Below are 26,161 nucleotides of genomic sequence, written 5' to 3'. Positions count from 1 at the left end.
ATGGTGAAATTGACAGAGCCTTTGATTCTGTCTTTTTCAGCTATGCTTCCTGGCTAATATTGCATCTCCCTACACTTGAATATCCCCCTGAAAGTTATCTTATGTAGTCTCTTGCCGTAAGTCGGATGCGACACACACACTTTCTACCACCACCACCAGTAGTTACTGCAAGGTGGCATCATGCACAGAAGTCTTAGGAGAAGTCGCCAAAGGGCTCTTGTGCTGGCAGCTGTGGTTTCAGTGATTGTGTTTTCCTGTTTGATTTTATTGCAAACAGCCTCGAGCAAACTGTGGCTAGGCAGGATATTGATATTTCAAATAAATGAAATAATAACTGCAGAAGCTGTGCTGGCGATGATGCAATGATGGAAGTATCAACTAGAGATGGGCATGGACAAAAATACGAACCAAAATTAAGCACGAACCAGGCCAGTTTGTGGTTCGCAAACCGCAGTTCGTCAGATCCCATTTCTGATGAACTGCCACGAATTTTAGGCTGGTTCGTTTGGTTCATTTTTTTGTTCGTGACTGCAGACAGCCTGGTGCCAATCAATCAGTTTCCTAGGTAACAGGGGATGGACTTCCTGCAAACCTTCTGCTGACCCGGAAGTGACCTTCTGCTGACCTGAAAGTGATGATTTTCTGACCTGGATGTGAAGTTTTCACGAACCAAATGAATCGGTTCACGAACCAGGGGCAGGTTCGTGAACGTTCGTGAAATTTGACAAACCACGAACCGCATGGTTCAGTTTTTTCCTGGTTCGTGCCCATCCCTAGTATCAACTACCCCTTAACTGCTTCTCTCTTTAACTGACATGCAAGTGAGGGGTAAAAGGGCCGAGTGAAGGTTTGGACTGGCTTTTGCTCAAGTCTGTCGAAGAAGCCTGACATTTCTGACTGCCAATAAAAATTTGCACTGAAGTTGTCCTGGGGGAGGAGGGAGGGCTCCCTTCATGTAGAATTGATCAACCAAAGCAAGAAAATATATGACACATTGCAAACAAACAAAAAACCACTCTGATGCAATTAAGTCGCTGGAATATCCCGCAAATGTCAGCCTTTTAAACCTGGAAATGGAAAGAGAAAATAACTCAGGTTCCATCATTATGAATCGCCTGAAGGAATTTAACAGAATGTGATCCAATTTTCAGCTAGCTTTCTGACTATACGCTATTTTAATTCAGCAACGGATGAAGCAGTGGGCGCTGGCCAGACTCCAAAGTGCTTCTAGGTAACTATCAAGGTTTGGGTTTTTTTTAGTTTCAGCTCTTTGCAGTGCATAAGAGTGTTCTCAAAGGTTCTCCAAGCGGCTTGTCATCAGATGCGGGGGCGGGGGGGGGGGTCTCAGAAGGCATGTAAGTCTTAAAAGTCCTCATCTGCTCACAAAGTGTGGCTCTTTGGATCAGGGCCATTGGTGGCAGGGGGAGAGAGAAGAGGGGAGATGTTGAAACTCTGGGGCTCTGTGGGCAATATTAGTGAAGCCAGGATTTCTGCTGCAAAAGGCATCCCTGTATTGAGCTCCTTTCCTCTCCCTTTGTGTGTTATCATCAATCGGTGTCATAATATTGTGCATTTCCCACACATTTTCCATATCAATATTGTGCATTTCGCACACATTTTCCATATCACTGGCTGCTGCTGGTAGAGAAACACACCTTGATGGCCAGTGGACATACAGTAGAACTAGATGCTGTGGATACCAATTAGCTACAAATCTTAACCAGACAAAAAAATTGCAGGTGCTTAAGACATGGATATCTATCTAGTCTCCAGCTTTCTTCCCCGGAGAGAGTTTCATGTACAGTATAAAAGCCATTTTGTTCCAGGAATGGGGTGTGATACAGAATCTTCTCCAAACACTTCACAAATCTTTAGAATCTTAAATTATGAATAACTGCCTTTTGCTAAGTACTTTGATTATTCAGAGCCGACCAGTTCATTACCATTTGGCTCTGGTCCTTTACACCAAGCTCGGCCCATATATGAGTTGACCTTGAAGCATACTTGAAGCCTGAAGAAAGTAAGTGGAAACCACAACAGGACTCTCAGTTTAGGCATCACACAAACCAGGGTTTAAAAAGATTAATGAGGGTTCCTGTGATCCTCCATGTAGCGGCCATTAAACCGCGATTTGAAACCATGTTTTCATATTGGCTGAAGGATGTCTTTCCATGATGCATAAATGCCGATATCAGAGATCACTTTTGGTTTGTCACTTGACCACAGCTTCACTGGGATTCCTGTGGAAAGAGAATGGGATGAACCCAGCACTAGTTGAGTCAAACCACAGTTTCCATGTTCGCTTGCAGGCTGACACCTGGTTTCTCATACTAACTGTAGTTAAAAACAACAACAACATGTTTTCATGTTATGTTTGATCTAGGCTGTAGTGGCTGCACCAAGCACACAGCAAAAAACAGACTATCGGTGTTATGGGAGAGTTAATTTTAATTCGTGCGAACTGCACTCTATTCGTTTCGAATGTGCTTAACCAGGGGGGCCTGGAAAAAAAAAGAATACCCCCCATGCAAAATGTACACGGCTCTCAGCGAGTGACCCCTGCTGGGGCTTTCAAGGCAAGTAAGAAGCAGAGGTGGGCTTGCCGTTGCCTTCCTCTGCAGAGTCTTCCATGGTGGTCTCCCATTCAAGTACCAACCCTGCTTATCTTCCAAGATCTGACGAGATCGGGCTATACTACGCTGCCTTCCCTCCCATCAGCACCTAGCACACATTTATTATCTAAATGTTTTGCAGATACCACCGGAGGCCTGTTCAGGTGAGAATCTGGGAACCATTTTCCTAAAAGCAGAGATGACACATTTTACTGTTCATACCATTTTATTATTTGCTTTCAACAGTGGTAGTCACAGAAGGAGTTTCCCCTCCCCTGCCGCCATTTTGAAACGGAAAAAAAAATTTCTTCTGAGATGAACCCATATAAAGGTAAGGAAACCATTGGCCACATATTTACAGTTCCAAGTCTGTCTAAATAAATAACATAAAGTCATTAGAAACCGAGCAGGCTCCATGTCTGCAATCGCCAAGAGACCCGCCAAGAACAGATGGCGAACATCTTCACATTGAGAAACAGTCAACGGAAAGTGGACACTAAATGGGACAGTCAATCAACGCTGCTTCCGAAACAGTACGTTCCTGGAATATTTACAAGAGAGCAGAGTTTCTGGCATATCTAGCAAGAACAGTCAAGGGCAAGCCGTGCTTAATACGACTCGGGTTTCTTCCTTTTTAGCCAGGCGGAAACACACACTCTTGAAAGCCAGGTGGTTTGAAAGGTTAGAGAGTTCATTTAATTAAAAATGTCCAAGCCTCCTCTCATTTTCCTTACTTGGTTTTTGGAATCGACACCTGTACGTTGTTTGCAATGTCAGTGACAGAGGACAAATGGACACAGAGCCTGTTCCATGCAATTCATGTTAGTGGTAGCCGAGGGTGTGTGTGAACCCTTGGACTGCCCGAATACATTTACAGCGAAGATGGGCAACTTCTTCAGCTGGTGGAACACAGTCTCCTTAGCCAACCTGGTGAGGGAACAGAGTTGGTAGTCCCAGAAGATGGGTTAGGAAAGTCCAGCTCCACTTAGGGAAATTCACCTTCCCACCCCTGGATGAAGAAAGTGGCGAATCACTCCTTTCCCTTGCCAGCAGCAATCTCTTGCTAAAAAATGTCTGTAAAAAATAGTAAAATAGTAAAGAGTCTAGTAGCACCTTGAAGACTAAACAACTCTACTGTAGCATAAGCTTTTGAGAGCCACAGCTCTCTTTGTCAGATGCATCGGCAGCTTTCGAGAACCACAGCTCTCTTCACCAGATGCATCGATGCATTTTTACGAAGACAGCTGTGGTTCTCGAAAGCTGATGATGCATCTGACAAAGAGAGCTGTGGTTCTTGAAAGCTGACAACGCATCTGATGAAGAGAGCTGTGGCTCTCGAAAGCTGACAACGCATCTGATGAAGAGAGCTGTGGCTCTTGAAAGTTTATGCTACAGTAGAGTTGGTTAGTCTTAAAGGTGCTACTGGACTCTTTACTATTTTGCTACTACTACTGACTAACACGACTAACTCTTCTGGATGTAAAAAATAGTGGTGGCGCCAGAGGGTTGCATCTAAGATCTTTCTACAGTGATCATATTAGAAGGGATGCCATCTTGGGGGTGGGGTGTGTCCAATATACCACTATGCATATAACGACTATTATGAAGTTTCCTTTAGGATTCAATAGATCCTCATCACTGAATAGATCAGGAAGGCACAAGACATTCCTGATGGCTGATCCACTGCTCAGATTATGGTCGGAGCGAGAAGTGGATTTTGCTGCTCAAGGTTTCCCCCTTGCAAGTGGCTGGGATCTCTATTATTTATTTATTCAGAATATTTCTAGGAGTCTCTGTATAAGAGACATCTGACACGTGAAGAACACGTTCGGGAGAAGCAATGTTAGCCGGGAACGGTAGTTTAAAAAGACAGAGCTGATGACAGGGCAAAGGCTTTGCTATACACTGGAGCTGTGTGAAGGGGCTGTGAAATGCCAGAAGGGAAACTTCAGCCCATTATAACCTCTCCGGGTCCAAGCCCAGCTCTGGAAGGCAGCTCCAGCCCATTTCCATTCCTCGCTGCCCTCTGGTTGCCATCCCACACCGTTTTAGACTGGAGAGGTGAATTTGACAGAGCCTTCGGGGAGGAGAAGATGACATTAACAAATCCTCTGAGGAGCAATCTATGCTTCCTGGCACAGTTTTAGACTGGAGAGGTGACATTGACAGAGCCTTCTGGAGGTGGAGATGAAATTAACACACCCTCTGAGGAGCGATCTCTGCTGGCTCTGTCTTTTACAACTACGCTTCCCAGCTAACACTGCATCTCCATATACTTGATGAACACACGCCAAGGCGTCTCATGTAAAGAGACTTAAAGTCACCTCTTCCGAATCCTCTAATACAATTGCTGCCATCTAAGATCATAAGAAAGCGCCCCCCCTGCATCTCCGTCATCTCCTGATGCAAAAATCTGGTAGTGGGTGCTACAAAGATCTGCACCAGAGACCCTGGAGAACTTGACTGATCAAACATGTGTCTCAGCATAAGGTGGCTTCGTGTGTTCACCTTCCGTTACGTTTTCTCTTATCACCTTTTCTGGGGGAAACCCCCCCCTTATGCACAGATATCTAGGGAAGCGTCTTAACATTGGGATTTGCAGGTGCCATCACAGCAAGATCAGATGATACCAGAGGTCAATACGGTCCCTCCTGCTCCTATAAAGCTGGTACATTTGGCCTGGGTCCTCAGTCGGACCCACACTTGTTTATCTCAGCTAGTCTCTGACAAAGGCACAAAACCAACCGTGACATCTCCATTGCTAGCAGAACGATGTATTAGGCCACACTGAAAGCTTCTGATAGCAAAAAGAACAGAGAAAGGGGTCATTGGCTCTGGAGTCAAGATGACTTCTGAAGTTTATTTAATGAGGATAGCTTTTGGTTGATAAGCAGCGTATCTCCGTACCAAAGATCTCCTGCAAACCCTTTGCCTATCAGGTCACAAATCCTTTTGTCACTGGCTCATATATTATTTTAAAATTCTGTTTGTTGAAAGGCTTGTTCCGGCAAAGTCTACTACGGGTCCTTGCAAAGAAAGCCAGGTTTTCTCCTTGTCGGTAATGCGTGTGATGTTCAAAAACGGTTCTGAAGCTTATAGTCAAAGATCTGAGAAGAGTCCATCCATGTATACATCCCCTCAATCAAGACCCAAAGGGGGCTTTTTCCAGTATTTTGCCCTTGGTTGGACGAGCGAAAGCGTGTGCGGTCTTAAAAAATAATTTTTCCTCTCTGAACGGAAGCCTCCAGCGGCGCGATCCTTCTCCTCTCCCCTCCCAGCTGTCTGTCACTCGCTCAGCTGGGTCTGGTCTCAAACCAGGGACAAGTCAGCCTGGAAGCTGGAGCACCGGCGCGTCTTTGGACTGCACTTGGTTAGCATGGAGATTTGGGTGCTGAAATTGGTGCCGCTGCTTCCCAAGGAAGGCTGGTGGTATTTCAGGTCGGAGCCCAGGAACCTCTCCATGTGCCACCTGCGCCACTTGCGCTTGAGTTCGGCTTGAACCTAAAAAGGAGAGAAAGCAACCGCGTTAATATTAAGCAGAAAAAGCAGTGTCGTGTATTTGACGGATTTATGCACTTCTACACCACCTTTCTCCCCGACGGGGATCCAAAGCGGCTTCCATTATTCTCCTCGCCTCCGTTTTATCGTCAGCACATCCCTGTGAGGTAGGCTAGGCTGAGAGAGTATGACTGCAGCTGGCATGTCAGACGAAGATCCGAAAGACCCATGTTCGAATCCCCCCCTCTGCCATGAAAACTTTCTGGGTGACCCTGGCCACTTTCAGCCTGACCCACCTCACAGGTTTGTTGTGAGGATTAAATGGAGGAGGGGAAATAATTAAGCAGTTTTTTGTCCCTACTAGGGAGAAAGGAGACGTATAAATGAAGTAAAATAACATAGAATAAGATAAAACAGAGGCTGGACAGAGCCCTGTTGGGAATGCTCTAGCTTTAAATTTCCAGTATTGATAGGGAGGCCTGACTTGGATAGCCCAGGTGAGCCTGATCTCATCAGATCTCAAAAGCTAAGCAGGGCCGGCCTTGGTTAGTAATTGGATGGGAGACAAGCAAGGAAGTCCAGGGTTGCAGAGGCAGGCAATGGCAAACCACCTCTGTTAGTCTCTTGCCATGGAAACTCCACCGGGCGTTGCCGTAAGTCAGCTATGACTAGATGGCACTTTCCACTATCCCACTGATCATGCGGTTGGACTAGCTGGCCGCTCAGGCACCCTCTACCTTCAGGAGTGCATGAATATAAACACACACTAAAAATAGTCCTAGGTTGTTGACAGGATGTGACCTTTAAAGTTAGACCATCTGACTGAGAGTCTTTCTCTATGAGACACGAGAACGCTCAAATGTAGGGAGATGCAATGTTAGCCCGGAAGGGTAGTTGAAAAAGACAGAGCTGGCGGAGATCACTCCTCAGAGGGTTTGTTAATTTCGTCTTCACCTCCTGGAAGGGGAGGTGAAATTGACAGAGGCTTGTGTAAGATTTCTTGTAGAGAGAATCTGAGTACCATCTACTCTAATTGGTAGCAGCTCTCCAGAGTCTCAGGTAGAGAAGGGTCTTTCTTAAGAGCTGCTATCAGCGATCTATTTAACTGGAGATTTCAGGGACTGAACTTGCAGGCAAAGCATGGGTTCTGCCACTGAGTCCAGTGTGTTCCTTGGTCTTGAGTTGTTTCCATATGAGGATGATTCCACGTTTGCAGTGGCAATAGAGCTTCTGCAGGTGGTACTCCCTCTTGCTGCCCGTGGGCTTTTTAGAATCACAGGGTTGGAAGGGACCCCCTGGGTCGTCTAGACCACCTCCTGCACAATGCAGGATATTCACAAATACCCCCCACCCCCATCCAGTGACCCTTACTCCATGCATAGAAGAAGGCAAAACACCGTCAGGATCCCTAGCTGAACTGGCCTGGGGAAAATTGCTTCCTGACCCCAAGGTGGTGATCGGCATTACCCTGAGCATGTAAGAAGGGGCCACGAGAACTAAGCACGGATGCAACCCTTCCTGCTGTCCCTCCCATGATCTGCCCGGGTTCACAGAATCAGCATTGCTGTCAGATGGCCCTCTAGCCTCTGCTTAAAAACCTCTAAAGAAGGAGCACCCACCACCTCCCGAGGAAGCCTGTTCCATTGAAGGACCGCTCTTACCAACAGGAACTTCTTCCTAACGTTTAAACAAAAACTCTTTTGATTTAATTGCAACCTGTTGGTTTTTGTCTGCTGTTTAAAAAATAAGGGAGTAGGTATCTCACTATAGTGTTAGTCTGTAGTTGCAAAATAGTAAAAAAGTCCAGTAGCAGCTTTAAGACAAACCAGCTTTATTGAGGCATTAGCTTTTGAGAACCACAGCTCTCTTCCTCAGATGAATCATCAGCTTTTGAGAACCACAGCTCTCTTCGTCAGATGCATCGTCAGCTTTCGAGAACCACAGCTCTCTTTGTCAGATACATCATCAGCTTTTGAGGACCTCAGCTCTCTTTGTCAGATGTATCGTCAGCTTTCGAGAACCACGGCTCTCTGTCAGATGCATCTATAGCTATAGATCTGCTACAGACTAAAAAAAAAATAGCTTGCAAAAAGCTTGCTCGTAGGGATGGTGAACAAAGTAAAATGGTGCCAGGTGTGGGCATGGAGGTGTGGAAATCAGCACCTTCCCATCTACATTTTCCCCAAATCCACTTTGAGGAGGACCTTTCTGAAAAACAGGTTCGGGGAACGGTGCAGCAGAGCTGGGAAAAACGGGGTCGCCCCCAAAAGAACCGCTGCAGTTTGTGGGTGAAAGCAGAATAAAAACCTCCATGAGGAAGGAACCTTCGTCACTAAGGGTTAACTTTGGTTTATAGAACTTAAAACCTCACAGTTCCTTCATCAGCTCAGACATCTCTACTGAGGTTTTGCTGATATGCAAATTTAATTAACGGTAATCAGTGACTCCAGTGACGATTCAGCAGAAAAGCAGATGATTAATCAACTAATCATTTAATTAGACGACAGTCCTAGCTGTGTGGTGCCAGCAAGTAAGCTTCTTGATCTTACCTCTCCGTTGAGGAAGCAATATAGGATGGCCACCACAAAACCCTGGAAAGGAAGAAAAGCAGAGACGGGAAATGAACTACAAGGTTTTGATTTCGTTGTCTTTATTCACTTGCAATGAGCAGCTGCCACAGAAAGAGCTGAACGTGTTCTTGGTCAGGGGTCCCCAACGTGGTGCCCGTGGGCACCATGGCACCCATCAACACCTTTCTGGGACTTTTGCCCAGCAAGGCTTCTAATTTGACATTGGAGATTTGATGGTGTGTGTGTGCAGATTTTTTAAAAACATTGCTTTGGCAGCAGCTGCCATTAAAGCACAAAAACCTTCACTGTGTGAGTCACTGTGGTGGAGCCATCTTGTGGCTGGCTCCACCCCTTTCACCAGCCGTTTTGTAGCAGCCATTTTCAGTCTGCACCCACCACGCCGTGTCAGAATTCCTAAGGTGACCCAAAGGCTCAAAAAGGTTGGGGACTCCAGTTCTAGGTCCAAATTAACTATCAGACTCTAATTGGTGCAAAATGCTGCGGCGCGACTGCTATCAGGAGCAAGCAGGAGCAGGAGCATCGCCCCCATTCTGCAGTCACTCCATTGGCTACCTATCAGCTAATGTGCTCAGTTCAAGGTATTGGTTATCACATACAAAGCTCTTCATGGCCTTGGCCCAGCATACCTATGGGACCCCCTCCCTCCCTATGTTCCTCCATGGCAGCTTCGCTCATCTGAACAGGGTCTCCTGCAGGTGCCAGCCTGCACATGGGCGAAATCAATAGCAGCTCATACACGGGCTTTCTCTGTGGTGGCCCCTATCCTGTGGAACAGCCTGCCTGAGGAGGTCAAGAGCTCCCACTCTCCTAGCTTTCCACAAACGATGCCAAACTATGGTTGTGGATTTTCCGGGCTGTATAGCTGTGGTCTTGGCATGGTAGTTCCTGACGTTTCACCAGCAGCTGTGACTGTCACAGCTGCTGGCGAAACGTCAGGAACTACAATGCCAAGACCATGGCTATACAGCCCAGAAAATCCACAACCACCATCATTCTCCGGCCGTGAAAGCCTTTGACAATATATCAATGCAAAACTAAATTATTCAAAAAGGCTTTCATATTGTAGGGAGGGGCTCTCAGATGTTTTGCTAATGAGTTAGGGACCATAGACTTCACCACTATGTTGCCTTTCGTACTACCTGCTGTCTAAAATATGTGCTCCTATGTGCTACCTGTGCTTCATGTTATCTAATGTCAGTCCTAGAATTGCTTATGTTCTGTTTCAGCATTTCTTCAACTCTGTATTGGATTTTTGCTAATGCTACGTCTTTGAAAACTTGTGTTTATTTACCATATGGCACTGTTTATGGAAATGTCCTTCAAACTGACTGTACCAATCTCACACTGTGTAATCTGCCTTGAATCTCAGAGCCAAGCTACAAGTGACGAATGACACTTGAACCGCAAGTGAACAGACTCGTGTGTATTCTTCCCTGTTCACTTGCACTCCACTTGATCACTACGTGATTACTATGTGATCAAGTGGACCGCAAGTGAACAGGGAGGAATACACGTGAGTCTGTTCACTTGCCGTTCAAGTGTCATTCGTCACTTGTAGCTTGGCCCTTCGTGAGAAAGGTGGACTATATATGACATGTATAATAAATAATAATAATAGGTCATGCAGGGCAACAGTGAAGCCTAACAAGCCACCCATGTGAGTAAAGTATGCATCTTATAACCTGCCCAGAATGTCCCGCACCACCTTGGGGTTTCTCAGAGCGGGACCACAAGTAACACCTGACACAGGTTGGACACTAGTCAGCTTCCCTCAAGTTTTGATGGGAAATGTAGGCATCCTGGTCTTGCAGCTCAGCTCTCTGACTGCTGTCCAATGGACTTTTCAACTGTCACTTGTCCAACATTCCGCCAAGCTGCCTACATTTCCCATCAAAACTTGAGGGAAGCTGGCAAGTGTCCAACCTGTGTCAGGCGTCACTTGTGGTCCCACTCTCAGTGCAGGACTCGACGTGGGGTTGGTTCCATGGAAGCAGAAGAGCTACAACCACTTTTTGTAGCTGGAATAAACCCCCAAAGCAAGATCTTTTTGACGTTGCAATGGCAATAAGATTGAGCAATCACAAAACAGCGGTTTGTCAGGGGAGATACAGCTGTTGGTGGTCCCTGGCCCCAAGGAGGCCTGCCTAGCCTCGACTAGAGCCAGGGCCTTTTCAGTCCTGGCTCCCACCTGGTGGAACGCTCTGTCTGCTGAAATCAGGGCCCGGCAGGACCTACTATCCTTCCGCCGGGCCTGCAAGACAGAGTTGTTCCGCCAGGCATATGGCTGAGGCTGGGTCTCCACTGGCCTGGAAAAAAGGGGTGTATAAAGGGGTGTATAACCCTCTGGGAAGGCTGTCCCCCATCCTGTTTTAAATGTGTATTAATACACTGTTGTTTTAATGTTTTAATGTAGATGAACTTTTAATATGTTGTTATCTGCCCTGAGCCTGCTTGCGGGGAGGGCGGAATAGAAATTTGAAATAAATGAAAGAATGCAGATCCAGTGATGATGTGCTGGAGCGTCTGTGTCTGTGGGGAGAGTGAAGGAGGTGCCCGGCTTACCTGGAAAGAACCCAGCACAAGTTCAAAGACCAATCTGACCTCCCGGATCTCCTTCTTGGCGGTGTCAGGGAAGAAGGCAAACATGATGTAATGGATGCCAAAGAGAGGGATCAGAAGAAGGGTCGATTTTGCAAGTCTCCTGTGAGGAACAACCAGAAATGCAGAGGTGTGTGTGTGGGGGTTAAATAAAGTGGCAAGGGCCCCAGTCCCGCCCTCCCCAGGTCCTGCCTTCAAATCTCCAGGAATACCCCAAGCCAGAGTTGGCAACTCTATGTGCAACATAGGTAGAGAAGAGAAAATCAGAAGCTGGATACAAATAATCAGTACCACATCAGGTCCCAGGTATGGTCTGAAGGCATGTAAATGCAGCTACTTCATCGAATCTACAGAGGACTGGTTCCACAGCTACACTCAAAAAAGCAAATTGTACCAGCTAGAAAATAGGTCCTGAGTATTTCCCATCATTGGTAAACTGGGTTATCTAATTTAAACTGACATTTACCATCCCAATTTTGATAGGTATGGCTTCTTTTTAATGCAGAGGCAACAAGTAACCTTGAATATGCATTTTGTGCTCAGATAAGCCAGGGGCCTAACAAAAAGCCCCATGGCGCAGAGTGGTAAGCGGCAGTACTGCAGCCCAAGCTCTGCTCATGACCTGAGTTCGATCCTGGCGGAAGCTGGGTTCAGCTAACTAGCTCAAGGTTGACTCAGCCTTCTATCTTTCCTAGGTTAGTAAAATTAGTACCCACTTTGAGTAATGAGTAACCACCCCATAAAAAGTCTGCCAAGAAAATGTCTTGATGATAACCCCCCATGGGTGAGTAATGACTCGGTGCTTGAACAGGGGACTACCTTTATCTTTACCTTTACCTTTACGCCAGGGGCCTAATACAGAACCAGAAAGTAAAGAGGTTGGCCAGATCTGCTTGCCTGTTATTTACTAAGTTCCTTTAACCCCATTTTTATATTACCGACATGCTATTTTGTACTATTTACAAGCCATTTATATGCAACCGATGCAAAAAGAGCATTGAAAAATGCATGCATTTTCATAGGGAAAAACTGATGTGATGAAAGGGAAACCAGTGCAGAGATAAAGACTCTTGAGTTAGTTTCCCATGAGCGAGAAATGAAATCAAAAGCTGGATGTTCTCAGACTGAACCAGGACCACTAATTAATGTACATGTGCGGGACCTGCGCAATAATGCATATCCATTGCTTTCTCAGGGGAAAAGCATCCATGTGCATAAGTTGCTGGGAAAAGCAAGGCTATCCGAGACACTCTGTGGACTTTCCATGGGTGCTCAAGTGTGCAAGGAGGTCAAGTGGAAAACTGAGTGGATATAAAATGAGTTTCTCACATCTCGACTTTGAAACGTCCCATTGATTCCGACAGGAGACATAAGCACATGCTTAACGCACTGGAACTGATGAGACTGTAAAGTGCTTAATTTGGGCTGCATTGTTCTAATGTCTTTTAGAAAATGGGGGCTGGCAGGAGATGTGATTGCTTCTAAATTTAGGGCAATTGAGACACTCCAAATTCAGAGCGCTAGAGGGTGAGTCATTGGTACGCTTGGCCTTCTGGCTTCAGATCCAACATGGGCTTGCCAAGGACGGAGACATTTTTTATGGAGATCTTCAACTGATGAGAAAGTACGAGAGATAAACAAAGGGGGGAAGAGATACACAGTCCAATCTCCAAGGCAGTCCCACTGAAACAAACCCTTTGGCTGGCAGGAGCAAGGAGAATTTAAAACCATCATCAACAAGCCGGGAACAAGATGTTTAACGGGCACTAAGTTATGCAACATTTCCAGTAGGGGGCTTCAAGATGCTAAGACCCAAAAGGTCACCCTCGCACCTCTAACAGCTGGATCCAGAATACAAAAATGGCACTTGGCACAGAAACACCCAATATGGCACTGCACCAATGGTGGAAGCCCACTTCAAAGTAGGCGTTAAGGAAAATGACTCCATGGGTAGGATTTTCAGGACCAGTTTGATGTTCTGTGGAGCAGCTGAAACATAGTGAGTTGCAGGGGTCATTTCGTAGAAAAAGAGCTGGAGGAACTCATTAGCATAACTCATTAGCATATGCCACGCCCCTTGCCATCACCGGAAGTGTGCCATTAGCATAACTGATTTGCATATGCCAAACGCCCTGACATCACCTATCCTGACTGTTTTGAACCCAATCCTGGCCACTCAGGGCCAAAATTGGGCCCAAAATGGCAAAAGGGGCTGAAAATGGCCAAAAAGGGGCCCAAAATGGTTAGGATTGGGCCGCTGCTGAGCAGGAGAGTGATCCACCACCCGTCAGAGGCCTGATCCGGGCCGTTTCGGCCCCATTCCGGGCTGAAACGGACCCCAAATGGCTGAGAGTCAGGTGGGCGGGGCCACCTGACATGTGACCTCTTTGGGGAACTGCCGGAACTGCGTTCCTGCGTGTTCCCCCTCAAAATGAGCCCTGGTGAGATGGCTAAAAAGAGCTTTTAATGGGGGAGGGAGGGGAGCCAAGAGTAAGCTTCTTAGGCCAGGAGCCTGACGCTGTTGTGCTTACGGTACTTCGTAAGGCCACATCTTTATTGATGCTACAGAAATTATGCTATGCTAAATGTGCATGTTTCTCTAAAACGGCTCTTGTGAGATTTTGTATTTACTCACCTCCCACAGCATAGGATTGGTTGTGGGAAAAGATGGGGGAAATACACAGCTTAAGTCTTATGAGATGTTGTACAGGGAGGAAAACTGATGCCCTTTTTTCTATGGGGTCCATGCTTTTAGTATAATGGCCCTGAGAGTTTTCTTCCCCCTGAGCAGTTGGAATGTTAACAACATTCCATGCTGATAGATCAAGATGGGTAGCTGTGTTAGTCTGTCTGTAGCAGTAGAAAAGAGAAAGAGTCCAGTAGCACCTATAAGGCAAACAAATTTTGTAGTAGGGCATGAGCTTTCGTGAGCCACAGCTCACTTCTTCAGATAGTGAAGAAGTGAGCTGTGGCTCACGAAAGCTCATGCCCTACCACAAATTTTGTTAGTCTTACAGGTGCTACTGGACTCTTGAACATTCCATGCCATCACTTAAGCTCAACCAATTGGTGTTAGTGACTTCATCTCCAGAATGGCAGTATAATATAGATGCAGGGTCTCTTTAGGTCAGGCACGCCGTACTTCAACAGATTTTTTGATTCAGTTGTCTAGACTCGATGTGCCTGTTTTTACCCTTTCAACTTACACTGAATTTTATGTTATGCAAAGCAAAGAATGGCCTTGCATGGTACATTCTCAACCCAAGAGATAACTGACTTTCTCACAGCAATTGAGAGGAAAGCAGTGAAGATGGCCAAGGGTCTGGAGATCAAATCCTACAAAGAAAGGTTGAAGGAACTGGGTGTCTTCCACCTGGAAAAGTGGAATGAAGAGTGATGACAGCCCTCAGCATATATCTGAACTATCTGAATCCTCATTTGGCAAGCTAACCACAGTTAAAATAAAGCAGGGTTTCGTGTTATGTCCGAATTGAGTCATTGGCTCATTCATGCCCTGATCAAAGCCACCACTGGAACCAGAAGTAAGCTCAGCCAAGAGAAAAACTGCCTGGGGAGAGCATTTGCAAGTTGGTAGCAGTAGGAGGGGTGAAGGACCCTTCCAACTAAATCCTTGCATAAGACCTCCAGTCTTACTCCTATTATCTCAGCAATTGCAGGTTTGGAAACGTGTACCTGCCCAGGTAACATCTTGTTCCACCCTGAGCTGCTGCCTCTCTTGCTGAATCATTCAATATTCCAGAGGGTAATTAAGGACTCTGCATTATCTTCCACCAGCCCAGATATTCTGGTAAATTTAAACAGGAGAGGCACCAGGGTCCATAGCTAATGAATAGTTAATGTTGCCTCCGGCCAGACGCACAGATCCTCTAATGAGGTTGGCGGGTTCTGCTTACACTCTGAGAAAGTGGCATTCAACTCCATCACCTCTCAGCCCCAAATGGGGACATCTTTCAATATGCTAATTTAATCAGAAGTCCTGAGCAGTGATGTTTTGAGTCAGAAACAATTGGCAGCAAATGCTCGACAGCCCGTACCACAGCGGCTTGGTAGGCAAGATTGATACTCTCCATTCAGCCAAGAAGTTTGCTGGGGTGACCCTGGGTCAGTCCCCCCACTCTCTCAGCCTAACTCAGCTCACGGGGCCCTTCAGTGAAGGAACCTCTATCTTGTTTCGGCAATACCTGCTCTGCTGTTAGCATTTTAGTTTATAATATATATTATCTTGCTCTTACTGTGGTTTGTACTTTTGTAATTCCCTTTTTGCATTGTTTATGATGTATCATGTCTGATTTTTTTTACACTGATTCTAAGTTTTGCAATCCTAGTCCTATTGAATTGTTTGCTGGATAGAATCATAGAATCATAGGGTTGGAAGGGACCTCCAGGGTCATCTAGTCCAACCCCCTGAACAAAGCAGCAAATTCACAACTACCTCCCCCCCCCTCCGCATACTCCCAGTGCCCCCTGCTCCATGCCCAGAAGATGGCAAAACACCGTCAGGATCCCTAGCCAAACTGGCCTGGGGAAAAATTGCTTCCTGACCCTAAGGTGGCGATTGGCGTTCCCTTGCCGTTTAAGAAGGGGCCATGAGAACTAAGCACTGATGTAACCCTTCCTGCCCTCCCTTTCATGATCTGCCTGGGTTCACAGAATCAGCACCACTGATTCTGTTTTATGCTATTTAATCACATTGTTTTATATGGTGCAACCCACCTTAAGTCTCAACAGGAAAGGAGGGCTACAGGTGAAGTAAATAAATAAATAAATAAATGTTAAAGGAGAAAAAGCATGGGTTTTTTTTTAAGGCATACTTTTTCTTGTATAGAATGTCAATACCCCAGCAGAAGAATTGTGCAAAGTACATTTGAGGGAGGGAGGGGTGTAGCATCACCAACCTCCAGTTAGGGCCTGGAGAGCTCCTGAAATTATAACTAATCTCCAGACGACAGAGATCAGTTCCCCTGGAGAAAATGGCTGCTTTGGAGAATGGACTCTACGGCATTATACCCTGCTGAGGTACCTCCCCTCCCTAAACCCTGCCCTCCCCAGATCTCCAATCCTCAAATTTACATGGATTTCCCAACCCAGAGTTGGCAACCCTTGAGAAAAAGAAGACGAGTTGGTTTTATACCCCATCCTTCACTACCCGAAGGAGTCTATAATACAACACTTACAAATACTTACAAGTTACAAACACTTCCCCCTCCTCTCCCCACAAAAGACACTCTGTGAGGTAGGTGAGGTTGAGAGAGCTCCGAGAAGCTGTGACTGACTTAAGGTCACCCAGCTGGAGGAGGAGGGAGGAGTGGAGGAGTGGGGAATCAAACCCGGTTCTCCAGATTAGAGTCCTGATGCTCTTAACCACTACACCAAACTGGCTCTTTGAGGGGTGCTTGTAAATCCTATGGGGGGAAAGATGGTGTGATATAGCAACGGGTGGACCACGTTCAAATTTCACCTCAGTGATGAGTGGCCCTGAACAAGAAATTGTGCACTGTACTCCAACTGAGGCTGCCCCCATAGATCTGGGGCCAGTCATACCCTCTAACCTACCTCGCAATGTGAGCTACTTGAAGGGAGGTTGGGATATACTGAAAAAAATGTATTGTTGAGGATAGAAACCATTTGGAATGGAGAAACAGCAGATGGGAAAGGAACTATACTGAGGAAGCTGGTGCCCTTTCGTCTCCACCCTAAATTACATCTTTCTGAATTAGCTTTGCATTTCACACTCTGAGTTACGATGCAATCATTACCTCGTTTTGTTTTTAAAACTGTTGACCCCAGGAAGGAAGCACCAGGTCCCACATGAAACATGATCAGAGAATCCACCTGTTCATTGCCATTTTTCGGAGCACGATGTTTAAGGCACGTAAATGGCATCTTGACAGAGAACCTCTTGATTAGCCTACCAATTCCCTGAAGCCCTCGTTTTATGCCTTGCTAATGAATTCAGATTGCTCTTCTTCGCTCTAAGCTTTGCAGGTGCGATGGACCCAGATCCGCCTGACAGTTTTGACAAAGCAATTGGATCCAATTTTAGAACTGGATCGCCTTCATTTCCATCCCCCAGGAATTCGATTTTGTTTTAAAATTTGGAAGATCAATTGCAGCTTTCTCTGCCTTGGCCAGCCACAAAACTAGGGGATTGTTCGCAAATGAAGATGCTCCTTCCGGGGCATATTTGCAGCCCCCACCTTTTCAAAGAGAAAAAAAGGGGCGAGGGGTGGACCAAGATAAGATAATGGGATGCATTTTTATTTGCTTATTAATATATTTATATCCCACCTGTCCCCGCATTTTAAAGATGCTCAAAATGGCACCACGCAAGATCCTTGAAGCAAGAATAATAAAGTCACAGCCACAAACCTACAGTTGCCAAGCCCTGAAGCAACTGCAGATAATAAAGATTAGCTCCATCTGCTGCTCCTAATGTTCATTCTCTTTTAACTAGCTGGTGCGCAGAACTTTGATTCGGATTGGGGACACACAGGGGTGTGAGGAGGGGAGCTGAGCATTTCCCTCGTGACAAATTTGGATTCTGGTCCGGATACAGGATCTACATGTTAGCCTCAATGCGTGAGAAAACAGCTCTACAAGGCTGTTTTGGGTCAGGAAAATGATACGGGGGAAGGCTGATCCCCCCAGTTCCCATCCCATTTGCTCCGGAGAGTGCCATAGGGTTGGAAGGGACCTCTAGGGCCATCTAGTCCAACCCCCTGCACAATGCAGGAATTTCACAACTACCCCCCTGACTGCCCCAGTGACCCCTGCTGTATGCCCAGAAGATGGACAAAAACCTCCAGGATCCCTGGCCAAGCTGGCCTGGAGAAAATTGCTACTTGACCCCAAGGTGGCGATCGGAATTACCCTAGGCATGTAAGAAGGGCCACAAGAACCAAGCACTGATGCAACCCCTTCTGCCCTTCCCCTCACGATCTGCCCAGGTTCACAGAACCAGCACTGCTGATTGCAATGTTCCCCACTGTTTGACCCCAAATCTGAAGCCAGGTATTTCACTTCGGAGCGGCTTGCAGATGGACATATCAGTAGGGCTTAAAATATTGAGTTGGATCCTACCAGCTCTTCCGCTGGTGAAAGAGAAAAGGATATGTCAGAGATCATGTGGACCACAGGTACAAAAGTCACATAGATAAGGGCTGCAGTGAGAAGGGGAACTGGGCAATATCAAGAGGAAATGCTGGCAGGATTCAGCCCATTACTTTTCCTCAGGGCTTTTTTTCTGGGAAATGAGGTGATGGAACTCAGTGGGTTGCCCTAAGAGAAAATGATCACATGGCTGGTGGCCCCGACCCCTGATCTCCAGACAGAGGGGAGTTGAGATTGCCCTCCGTGCCACGGCACGGAGGGCAATCTAAACTCCCCTTGTTTGGAGATCAGAGGACGGGGCCACCAGCCATGTGACCATTTTCAAGAGGTGCCGGAACTCCGTTCCCCCGCGTTCCCGCTGAAAAAAAGCCCCACCTTTCCTCTTCGTTTTAGCCTCCTCCTTCAGCCAAACGATTAATCTTCTCTCTAGAAATTTCGCACATTTGAGTTATATGTTAAAATCGGGATCCGAAACTTACGAATACTGGCTCGTTTCGTTTCGGCCGACGTCTGGAGAGTGAAGTTTCTGCACAAGGATTTGGATAATGCAAATGAAGAGAATAAAATTGACCTGTAGAGGACAGAAAGCAGAAAAGAAACGGAGTTTGACATTTCTCTTTCAGCCAACACTAAACTATACCAGGGGAGTTTCCAGTTTTACGCCATTGTAGGTGCAGACGTGCGATAACATGTGAGGCGAAAAGGTCATCTGTATGGTGACATTCTAGAAATGTAACATTTTGTCACTGGCCACTGTAATTAAAACACCACGAAGATAAAACACTGCTCTGTGGATGACAAGGCAAAGCAAGACAGGACGGCAGCCATCTTAGGCCCGACATCAGCCTGCTTGGGACTTTGTGTTATAACATCCCAAGTATGATGATGTCAAACCCACAGAGCACAGCTATGCACAACGTCGACACTGGGTCAGGAAAAAAGCCCTTTCTGGTGGTCGGAGAAGACGAGAGGTGACGTTTACCACAGCACATTGCTGTGGCCTAATGTTAGTGCCTCGAGCCAGAAAATGACTGTGAAAACCTGTGAAAATCTTGTAATTTGCACCTGTGGAGAAGGCCTGCCCTTTGTACATGGGGACGGAAGGACGTGCTACTATCCTGGTCCTTGAAGGAAACTTCATTAGAAGACCCTCAAAGTAGTTCTAGTCAGAGAACAGCGCTTCTCGCTCATGGATGCAAAACTCTTGAAAATCCTTTGTCTTTCAGAAAGTGGGTTAGGAAGCGGATGAATGTTGCCCTCGCTTCAGGATTCTTGAATGGCAGAGGAAAGGATCTTGAATTTGAACTCAGATCTTAGTCTTCGCTTTCCAGGGTTACAGTGGAGGAAGAGGAATTCCAAGCTTAATCCTGCACACATGGACAGTGTACCACCTCCTCCCCTCTGGCTGCACAGAAGAGAAGTGAGTCATTCAGCTCCCACCTTTCCCCACCTCCTGTCTGATGTTCTTAAAATTAAAGGAGGATTTCATTGGTTGGCTAACAAAAATACTGCTATACTACTAACAGTATGCTGGACAGATTAGTGCCATACTCAGAACAGGGGATGAAGTCAGTGTAAGGGCTTTTTTTCAGCAGGAATGGGGTGGAATGGAGTTCCGGCACCTCTTGAAAACAGTCACGTGTCCGGTGGCCCCACCCCCTGATCTCCAGACAGAGATCAGTTCCCCTGGAAGAAATATGGCCATTTCGGAAGGGGGATTTGGAAAGAGGTGTGCAAATTTAAAAGTTAAAGCACCCCTTTCTGCGTGGCTTGGAAGCTGCACAGAAAAGAGCACATTAAACCCTCATGGCTTGCTTCAGCTGACAGGAGGCTCCCCGCCGATCAGCTGAAGCACGTGTGGGGATTTAAAAGTTAAAGCGCTCCTTTCCCCGCAGCTTGCGCTTTAACTTTTAAACTTGCACACCCCCTTCCAAAATGGCCATTTCCTCCAGGAGACTTGATCTCTGCAAGATGCATCAGGTGAAGCCGGTAGCAGGGTGTTTGAAACTGAAAGTGCCCCTTCTTCTACCACTTGCGAGCAGCAAGAGATGAGGGGCTTTCAAATCCCCCCCCCCCCCGTGCCGGCTTCATTTGATGCATTGGATGTGTTTCTCCCTCATTTCCCTGTTGAGAGTTCCACCACCTCTTTTCCCAGAAAAAAGCCCATTATTATCCCCACAATGCAGCAGGGGAGTTGGGGCTGAGAGGGGCAGCTTACTCAAGGCCACCTGGTGAGCTCATGGCAGTAGTGGGATTCGAACCGGCAGAGTGCTGATTTGCAACCCAACCACTTAACCACTGCTACAGCAGCTCAATTTTCCTCTGCTGAAGAACAATGCAGAAAACAGGCTGTATCTTATAGGAAACACCTTTTCTCACCTTTCATCTACCAGTTTGCTGGTGATAAGAAAAAAGCTACCACCAGTGGCGAGGAAAGGATCTTGAATTTGAACGCAGAGCTCTCCCTACCAATCCAACCCTCTCACGTTATCCAGAATCCTGTTACTTAACGGAATTTTCTGCCCCTCTTCCCCAACAGTTACAGTCCATCTCAATATATTCTCCACAATTCTTAGTCTAGGCAATATAAATTTAAGACAGCACCTGTTAGCAAATCCCTTCTCTGGTCTTATGTATCTTCTTTTCTCCCACCTCGAGCCCTCAGAGGGAGAATTGGCAAGATACATGTTTTCAAAATAAAGAAATAAATATCCCATTTTATTGGCAAAATGGTCTCTGAGCTCTCCTATCCAGCATGTGCGAGATCAGCTCTACTTATGCAGTCTTCAGCAAATAAAAGGTTAACTAACAAACTGAATTTCAAGCTAATATATGTTCATTATCTTACAGGAGTACCAAAAATTTAAAAGGATTATGATCTTATCTGATGAGGATGCTACTTTTGTAAGTCCACCTGTCTCTAAGTATCAAGCCAATGGCCATTTTCCAACTAGCCCCACCCACACTGGTGACAGAATGGGTGGAGCTAACATCTGAAAGTAGATGGGGTTATATGTTGGATAACGTTATCTACTGGCAGCCACACCATGGTATTTGGGAGTACTACTCTCAGGTAGTACTCAGAAATTGAGATGTTAAGACATACTGGGTTGGATCCAGCCAGCTATTTCATTTATTCTCATCTAATTCTCCTCCTTTGTACAATCCTTGTCTCATATGGTTTTTGTCCATGTGAGTCTCATAGGCCGTTTCCACACTACTCACCTTCATCTGGAACGGGGCGCAACGTCGCGAAAAAAACGTGGACAATAGCGTCTTCTTGCGCGAGAAGACGCTATCTTCCATGGTTTTTTCATGACGTTGCGCCCCGTTCCGGATGAAGGTGAGTAGTGTGGAAACAGCCATAATCTCAAGCATTGCCTTTCTGGTGTTTAGAGCCCCCCCCCTTTCCTTTTTTGCCAGTAGAAAAGCTTTTTGGACCCAGCCCATAAGATCATAATATGTCCGCGAATGCACTGAACATAGGTATTAACTGAACCGGTGAAGGGCAAGACAATATTTCTGGTTCTGTTCCTTACAGACAATTTCTGGACTTGCCTAGCTGGCTTCTTTTTGAGAGTCTGTTAACCAACTATCGATTGTTACTTCTGTTTCATTTTTAATTGTAGAGGACCAGAAGCAATGGCAGTGCACGGAAAGTTAGCTAAAGAAGGCAATTAACAAGCTGTGAAAAATGCAGAGACATTACCAATATAGAAACCAGGATTGGAGCTTTGATGATCCACCAGTAATGAGGCTCAATTAAGTCCCAGCAACTGAAAAATAATAATTATGGATGAATAGATTCTTATGTAACACAGGAGGAAGATAACAAATTGCAACAAGTTTCCGGTCATCTCAAAAAAGCGGCTTGAGACTTTTGTTGGTTATTTAACTGCTGCGGTTTGCAAAATGTTTGCCCTTTTTGCATGGACATCTGGAATTAAAAGCTCTGGAGACTGCAGAAAATTTTAAGATGTGCTCTTGGCAGGATGCATTCAGTCTAAGAGGAGATGGCCAGTAGGAAAGCACATGCTCTGCACACAGGAAGTACATGTTAAATCTCTTCCATCAGTGTAGACAATACATCTAGATGAATCAAAGCAGACCTTCTTTTATGGGGAGGACAATGGATGTAATTGTCCCAGCTTTCACACATCTGGTAATTAAAAACAAAAAATAGCTACATCTATTCATGACATCACGTCCAGGTTTTATCCAGGTAACTCTAGGAATCACTGGAAACTCTATGGTAAACCTGGATGTGATGTCATGATGTAGCCAATCTTGCTTCCCCCCCCCATTTCCCTGCCTCCAAACCCTCTGCTGGTGGCTAGGCTTGGCCAGGCAACTGTAGGTATCACTGTCACATGAGAACTGCAGGATATGAGTCCAGTGGCACCTTAGAGACGAACACTGGACCAATGCTGGTGCCACTGGTTTCATAACCTGCTGTTTTACTGCAAACCAACACAGCTACCCACCTAAACTATATTAGAACTGGTATTTTCATTAAACTTCATGGGGTGAGATGGCTTCAAACTTCAGTGCAGCTAAAGCTGGCAGAGGAGTTCAGATTTCCCAAATACTGAGGGAACGCCCACCAAATTTAAGGGAATTGCTGTTTTGCAGTTTATTAGTTTTTTGTTTATATTTTATTGTATGTCCTGATTTTATCTGTATCGCTGGTCTAATGACCGTTACAATAAAAATTCATTTATAGTTTTTGTTTACTGCAACTGAATCAAAGTCTGATTCACAGAGTTTCTATAACGTCCCGCATAGAGGCAGTGAACGGTCCGGACTCAGATCTGTTTCACTTCTGTGAGGCACCTACATATCATGTGCCCCCCAACTATATCCTGGGTCAGTGTTTTTTTTTTCTACTTGGAAGGTGGGAAGTGCCTATCTGGCTATCTAGTGATGTTCTGCTGACACAGAAAGAAGGCTAAAGCAGCTCCTTCTCACAGAACGTCTTCCATTTTTGACCCCCAAGCACTTCATTCCAAATCTATAACCCCTCCCTCAACTATTTTTTCTTTTTCAGATTTGCCTGCAAATCAAAGGATGGAGACACATCTCCCTTATCCTTGGGTAGACTGTGGCTTCTCTCTGTGGCTTTTTAAAATCCTCACAAAGGGTCCATGCTCAGAATTAGGTATATAGTTTTGAAAAATGGGTCAATGGGCTTCTGTTGAATTGGTCTTTAAATTCACCTCTGCTATGTAAACAGTGTAGGTAAGTTGTCCTCTGTAGCTTCTGACCCCATGGATAAATGCAAGATTATCACCCATGGGCTCTTCTTAATCCAAGAATGGCATAAAATGGGGTATAAGGAAATCGAAGAATGCTCTTGCTATGTCACAGGACTGCCTCGTGTTTCTTCATGGTACGGACGCCTGGAGTTTTGCACAGGCGAGATGTGCTTTGACCCATGGGTCTCCCATCCCGAATCCTGCAACATCACAGAACAACCTCTCGCTTCCAGGTCTGAGAGAAAGTGGAGTGAGGATTTCCTTTTAACGATTTCCTACATTATTGGTATTTAGAGCTAAGGCAAATAACTACGGCAGAAAATTTGACATGTCAACTTAGAATAGTCAAAGGTGAAGTTAAAATGTCAGATTTCTATGAAACATGGCTCGATTTTATTTCACATACAAAACAGGAAGGCATTCAACGTCAACATTTATCTATGCCCTCCCTCAAATTATGGGAAAAGAATTAGGTATAAAGCATACAAAGAAATACTTTTAAAATCCCCTGTGGCATCAATGAATTCCTCTCATGGTTATATCTTGTAAGATAATTTAAAAAATGTGTTGCATATCAAGTTCTCTGACAATAATTTGATTCAACATTGTCTATTTTTGCTTTTTTCTCTATGTGTTTTTCTTCTTTTCATCGTTTTGTTCTTTGTGTTTATATATTAGTTGGTGGTTGTATTCCTTTTTGTGAGGTTTTTTTTTTGGTTTGGAAAATTAATAATAATTTAAAAAACCCAATTCCCTCACCAATCCCAGACAAGTTGTGTGTATGAGTGAGGCAGAGATATTGGAGAAAGATGAGGGATGGGGACATCCAGGGGGCATGGAGGACAACTTCCCAAGGTCGTCTCAACCAGGAAACAGTCTTGTCCTTAATCCTAACAAGCCCAAATTGTCTCTTGATAAGAAATCCGGGTAAGAGTGAGTTTGATGCACTTACCCAACATCATCATAGTGAACCTTTGTGAAGGCCCAAGCACTGGTAAACAACGTTGGCGCCCCTGTTAAAAAGATTAGCCCGATCAGTAAAGACTATAGAGGATATTGTTGGAAATGTCAATACATGGATGCAACATTTTATCTTATGTGGTGGACATGCAAGAAAGCACGAAAACTGGATAAAGATACATGAAGAGATGCAGAAGATTTTGAAGCTCAGGTTTGTGCTAAATCCTAAAAATCTGCTATTAAACATTCTACCAAATAATGTCACAAAAGAACAAGGAGATCTCTTATGTTACATGGTGACAGCAACAAGAGTGCTATATGCAGTGAAATGGAAAACAGAGATGTGCGCTGATTTGTTAAGAGTGGATAAATAAGATCTACGCATAGGCATCTATGGCCAAATTAACTACTTATGTGCATAACAGACCAACAGTTAAATATTGGGGAAAATGGAAAGATTTCTTTGATTATTTAGGCTAAAATTAAGATAAATTAAGGTAACTCGACATAAAGATAAAAAGATAAAACACAGGAGAAATGATTAATTAAAAATAGTTGAGATTAAAGTCTGGGTATAAGTAACTAAGGAGAGGAATGAGAGCTATTATACAATTGTGCTGTTATATATTCTGAACGTATCTTTCTATTAGCATAATCTAATTTTAAATGTAGTGCTTGTATAAGTTTTTATGCACTTTCTATTGTTACGTCCTTTCGTTTTAAATAAAATCTTTATATTAAATTAAAATATTAGTCTGATGAGCACCACAACCCCCCTCCCCGAGAGACCTCTAGGTGGCACTACACTGTTTCACAAAATAAAAAACGAAAAACGTGTTTCTGAGGCACTTCAGCTCTGGATGGTGCCACCCTGGGATTTCTGAGGAATTCTGTTGATCCAAGTTGGGGGGGGGGGGTCGAGAATGTTTATCTTGTTGGAAAATTACTGTTTGTTATTGTTTTCAATGAAGTGTTATAGATGCTGAATTTTAACCGACCATGTTTTTAATGCTGGAAGATACATCAGATATTGCAGACACTCAGTCCTGCCAATTGTACTGATCTTTTCCATCCCTGGAAGTCTGAAGCGATCCTCTGGTCCAACATAAAGATTTGACGACTCTAATGCAATTTAAATAGGTCTCCCCTCAAAGTCAACTTGGAGTCTACGGTTATTGGAGAATACTGTAGATCGATTATTATTAGGAGCTAAGCAGAGCATGCTTATTACCCCCATTCTGCAGTCACTCCATTGGCTGCCCATCAGATACCAGGCTCCATTCAAAGCTTTGATTATTACATATAAAGCCCTTCATGGCCTTGGTCCTTCATATCTACAAGAGTGCCTCTCTCCCTATGCTCTGCCACTGCAGTTTCACTCCTCTGAACAGGGTCTTTTGCAGATGTCACTCTGTAACTGGGCAAAATCAACGGCTGTCCATATACACACATTCTCTGTGGTGGCCCCCATCTTATAGTACTGCCTGTCTAAGAGGTCAGGAAAGCTCCCACCCTC

The 26,161-nt window shown here is 45.2% G+C and overlaps 1 protein-coding gene across 1 annotated transcript in view; it reads right to left on the bottom strand.

Moving 5' to 3' along the window:
* Window positions 1–2,841: 2,841 nt before the first annotated feature.
* The window catches only part of LOC129337975 (vasoactive intestinal polypeptide receptor-like), a 156,724-nt gene continuing 133,404 nt past the window's right edge, over window positions 2,842–26,161 (bottom strand). Inside the window, exons 8-13 of the mRNA XM_054992007.1 lie at window positions 24,638–24,698; window positions 22,140–22,206; window positions 18,910–19,001; window positions 11,264–11,402; window positions 8,660–8,701; window positions 2,842–6,113 (exon numbers count right to left, since the gene is read on the bottom strand). Of these exons, the coding sequence (XP_054847982.1) occupies window positions 5,922–6,113; window positions 8,660–8,701; window positions 11,264–11,402; window positions 18,910–19,001; window positions 22,140–22,206; window positions 24,638–24,698 (593 nt within the window). The 3' untranslated portion in view covers window positions 2,842–5,921. The remainder of the gene's footprint in view (window positions 6,114–8,659; window positions 8,702–11,263; window positions 11,403–18,909; window positions 19,002–22,139; window positions 22,207–24,637; window positions 24,699–26,161) is intronic.

The sequence above is a fragment of the Eublepharis macularius genome, chromosome 11 (assembly GCF_028583425.1).
Source record: "Eublepharis macularius isolate TG4126 chromosome 11, MPM_Emac_v1.0, whole genome shotgun sequence".
Taxonomy (NCBI): Eukaryota; Metazoa; Chordata; class Lepidosauria; order Squamata; family Eublepharidae; genus Eublepharis; species Eublepharis macularius.
Note: the sequence above shows the minus strand (reverse complement) of the source record. Positions and strands in the feature narration are given on the sequence as shown.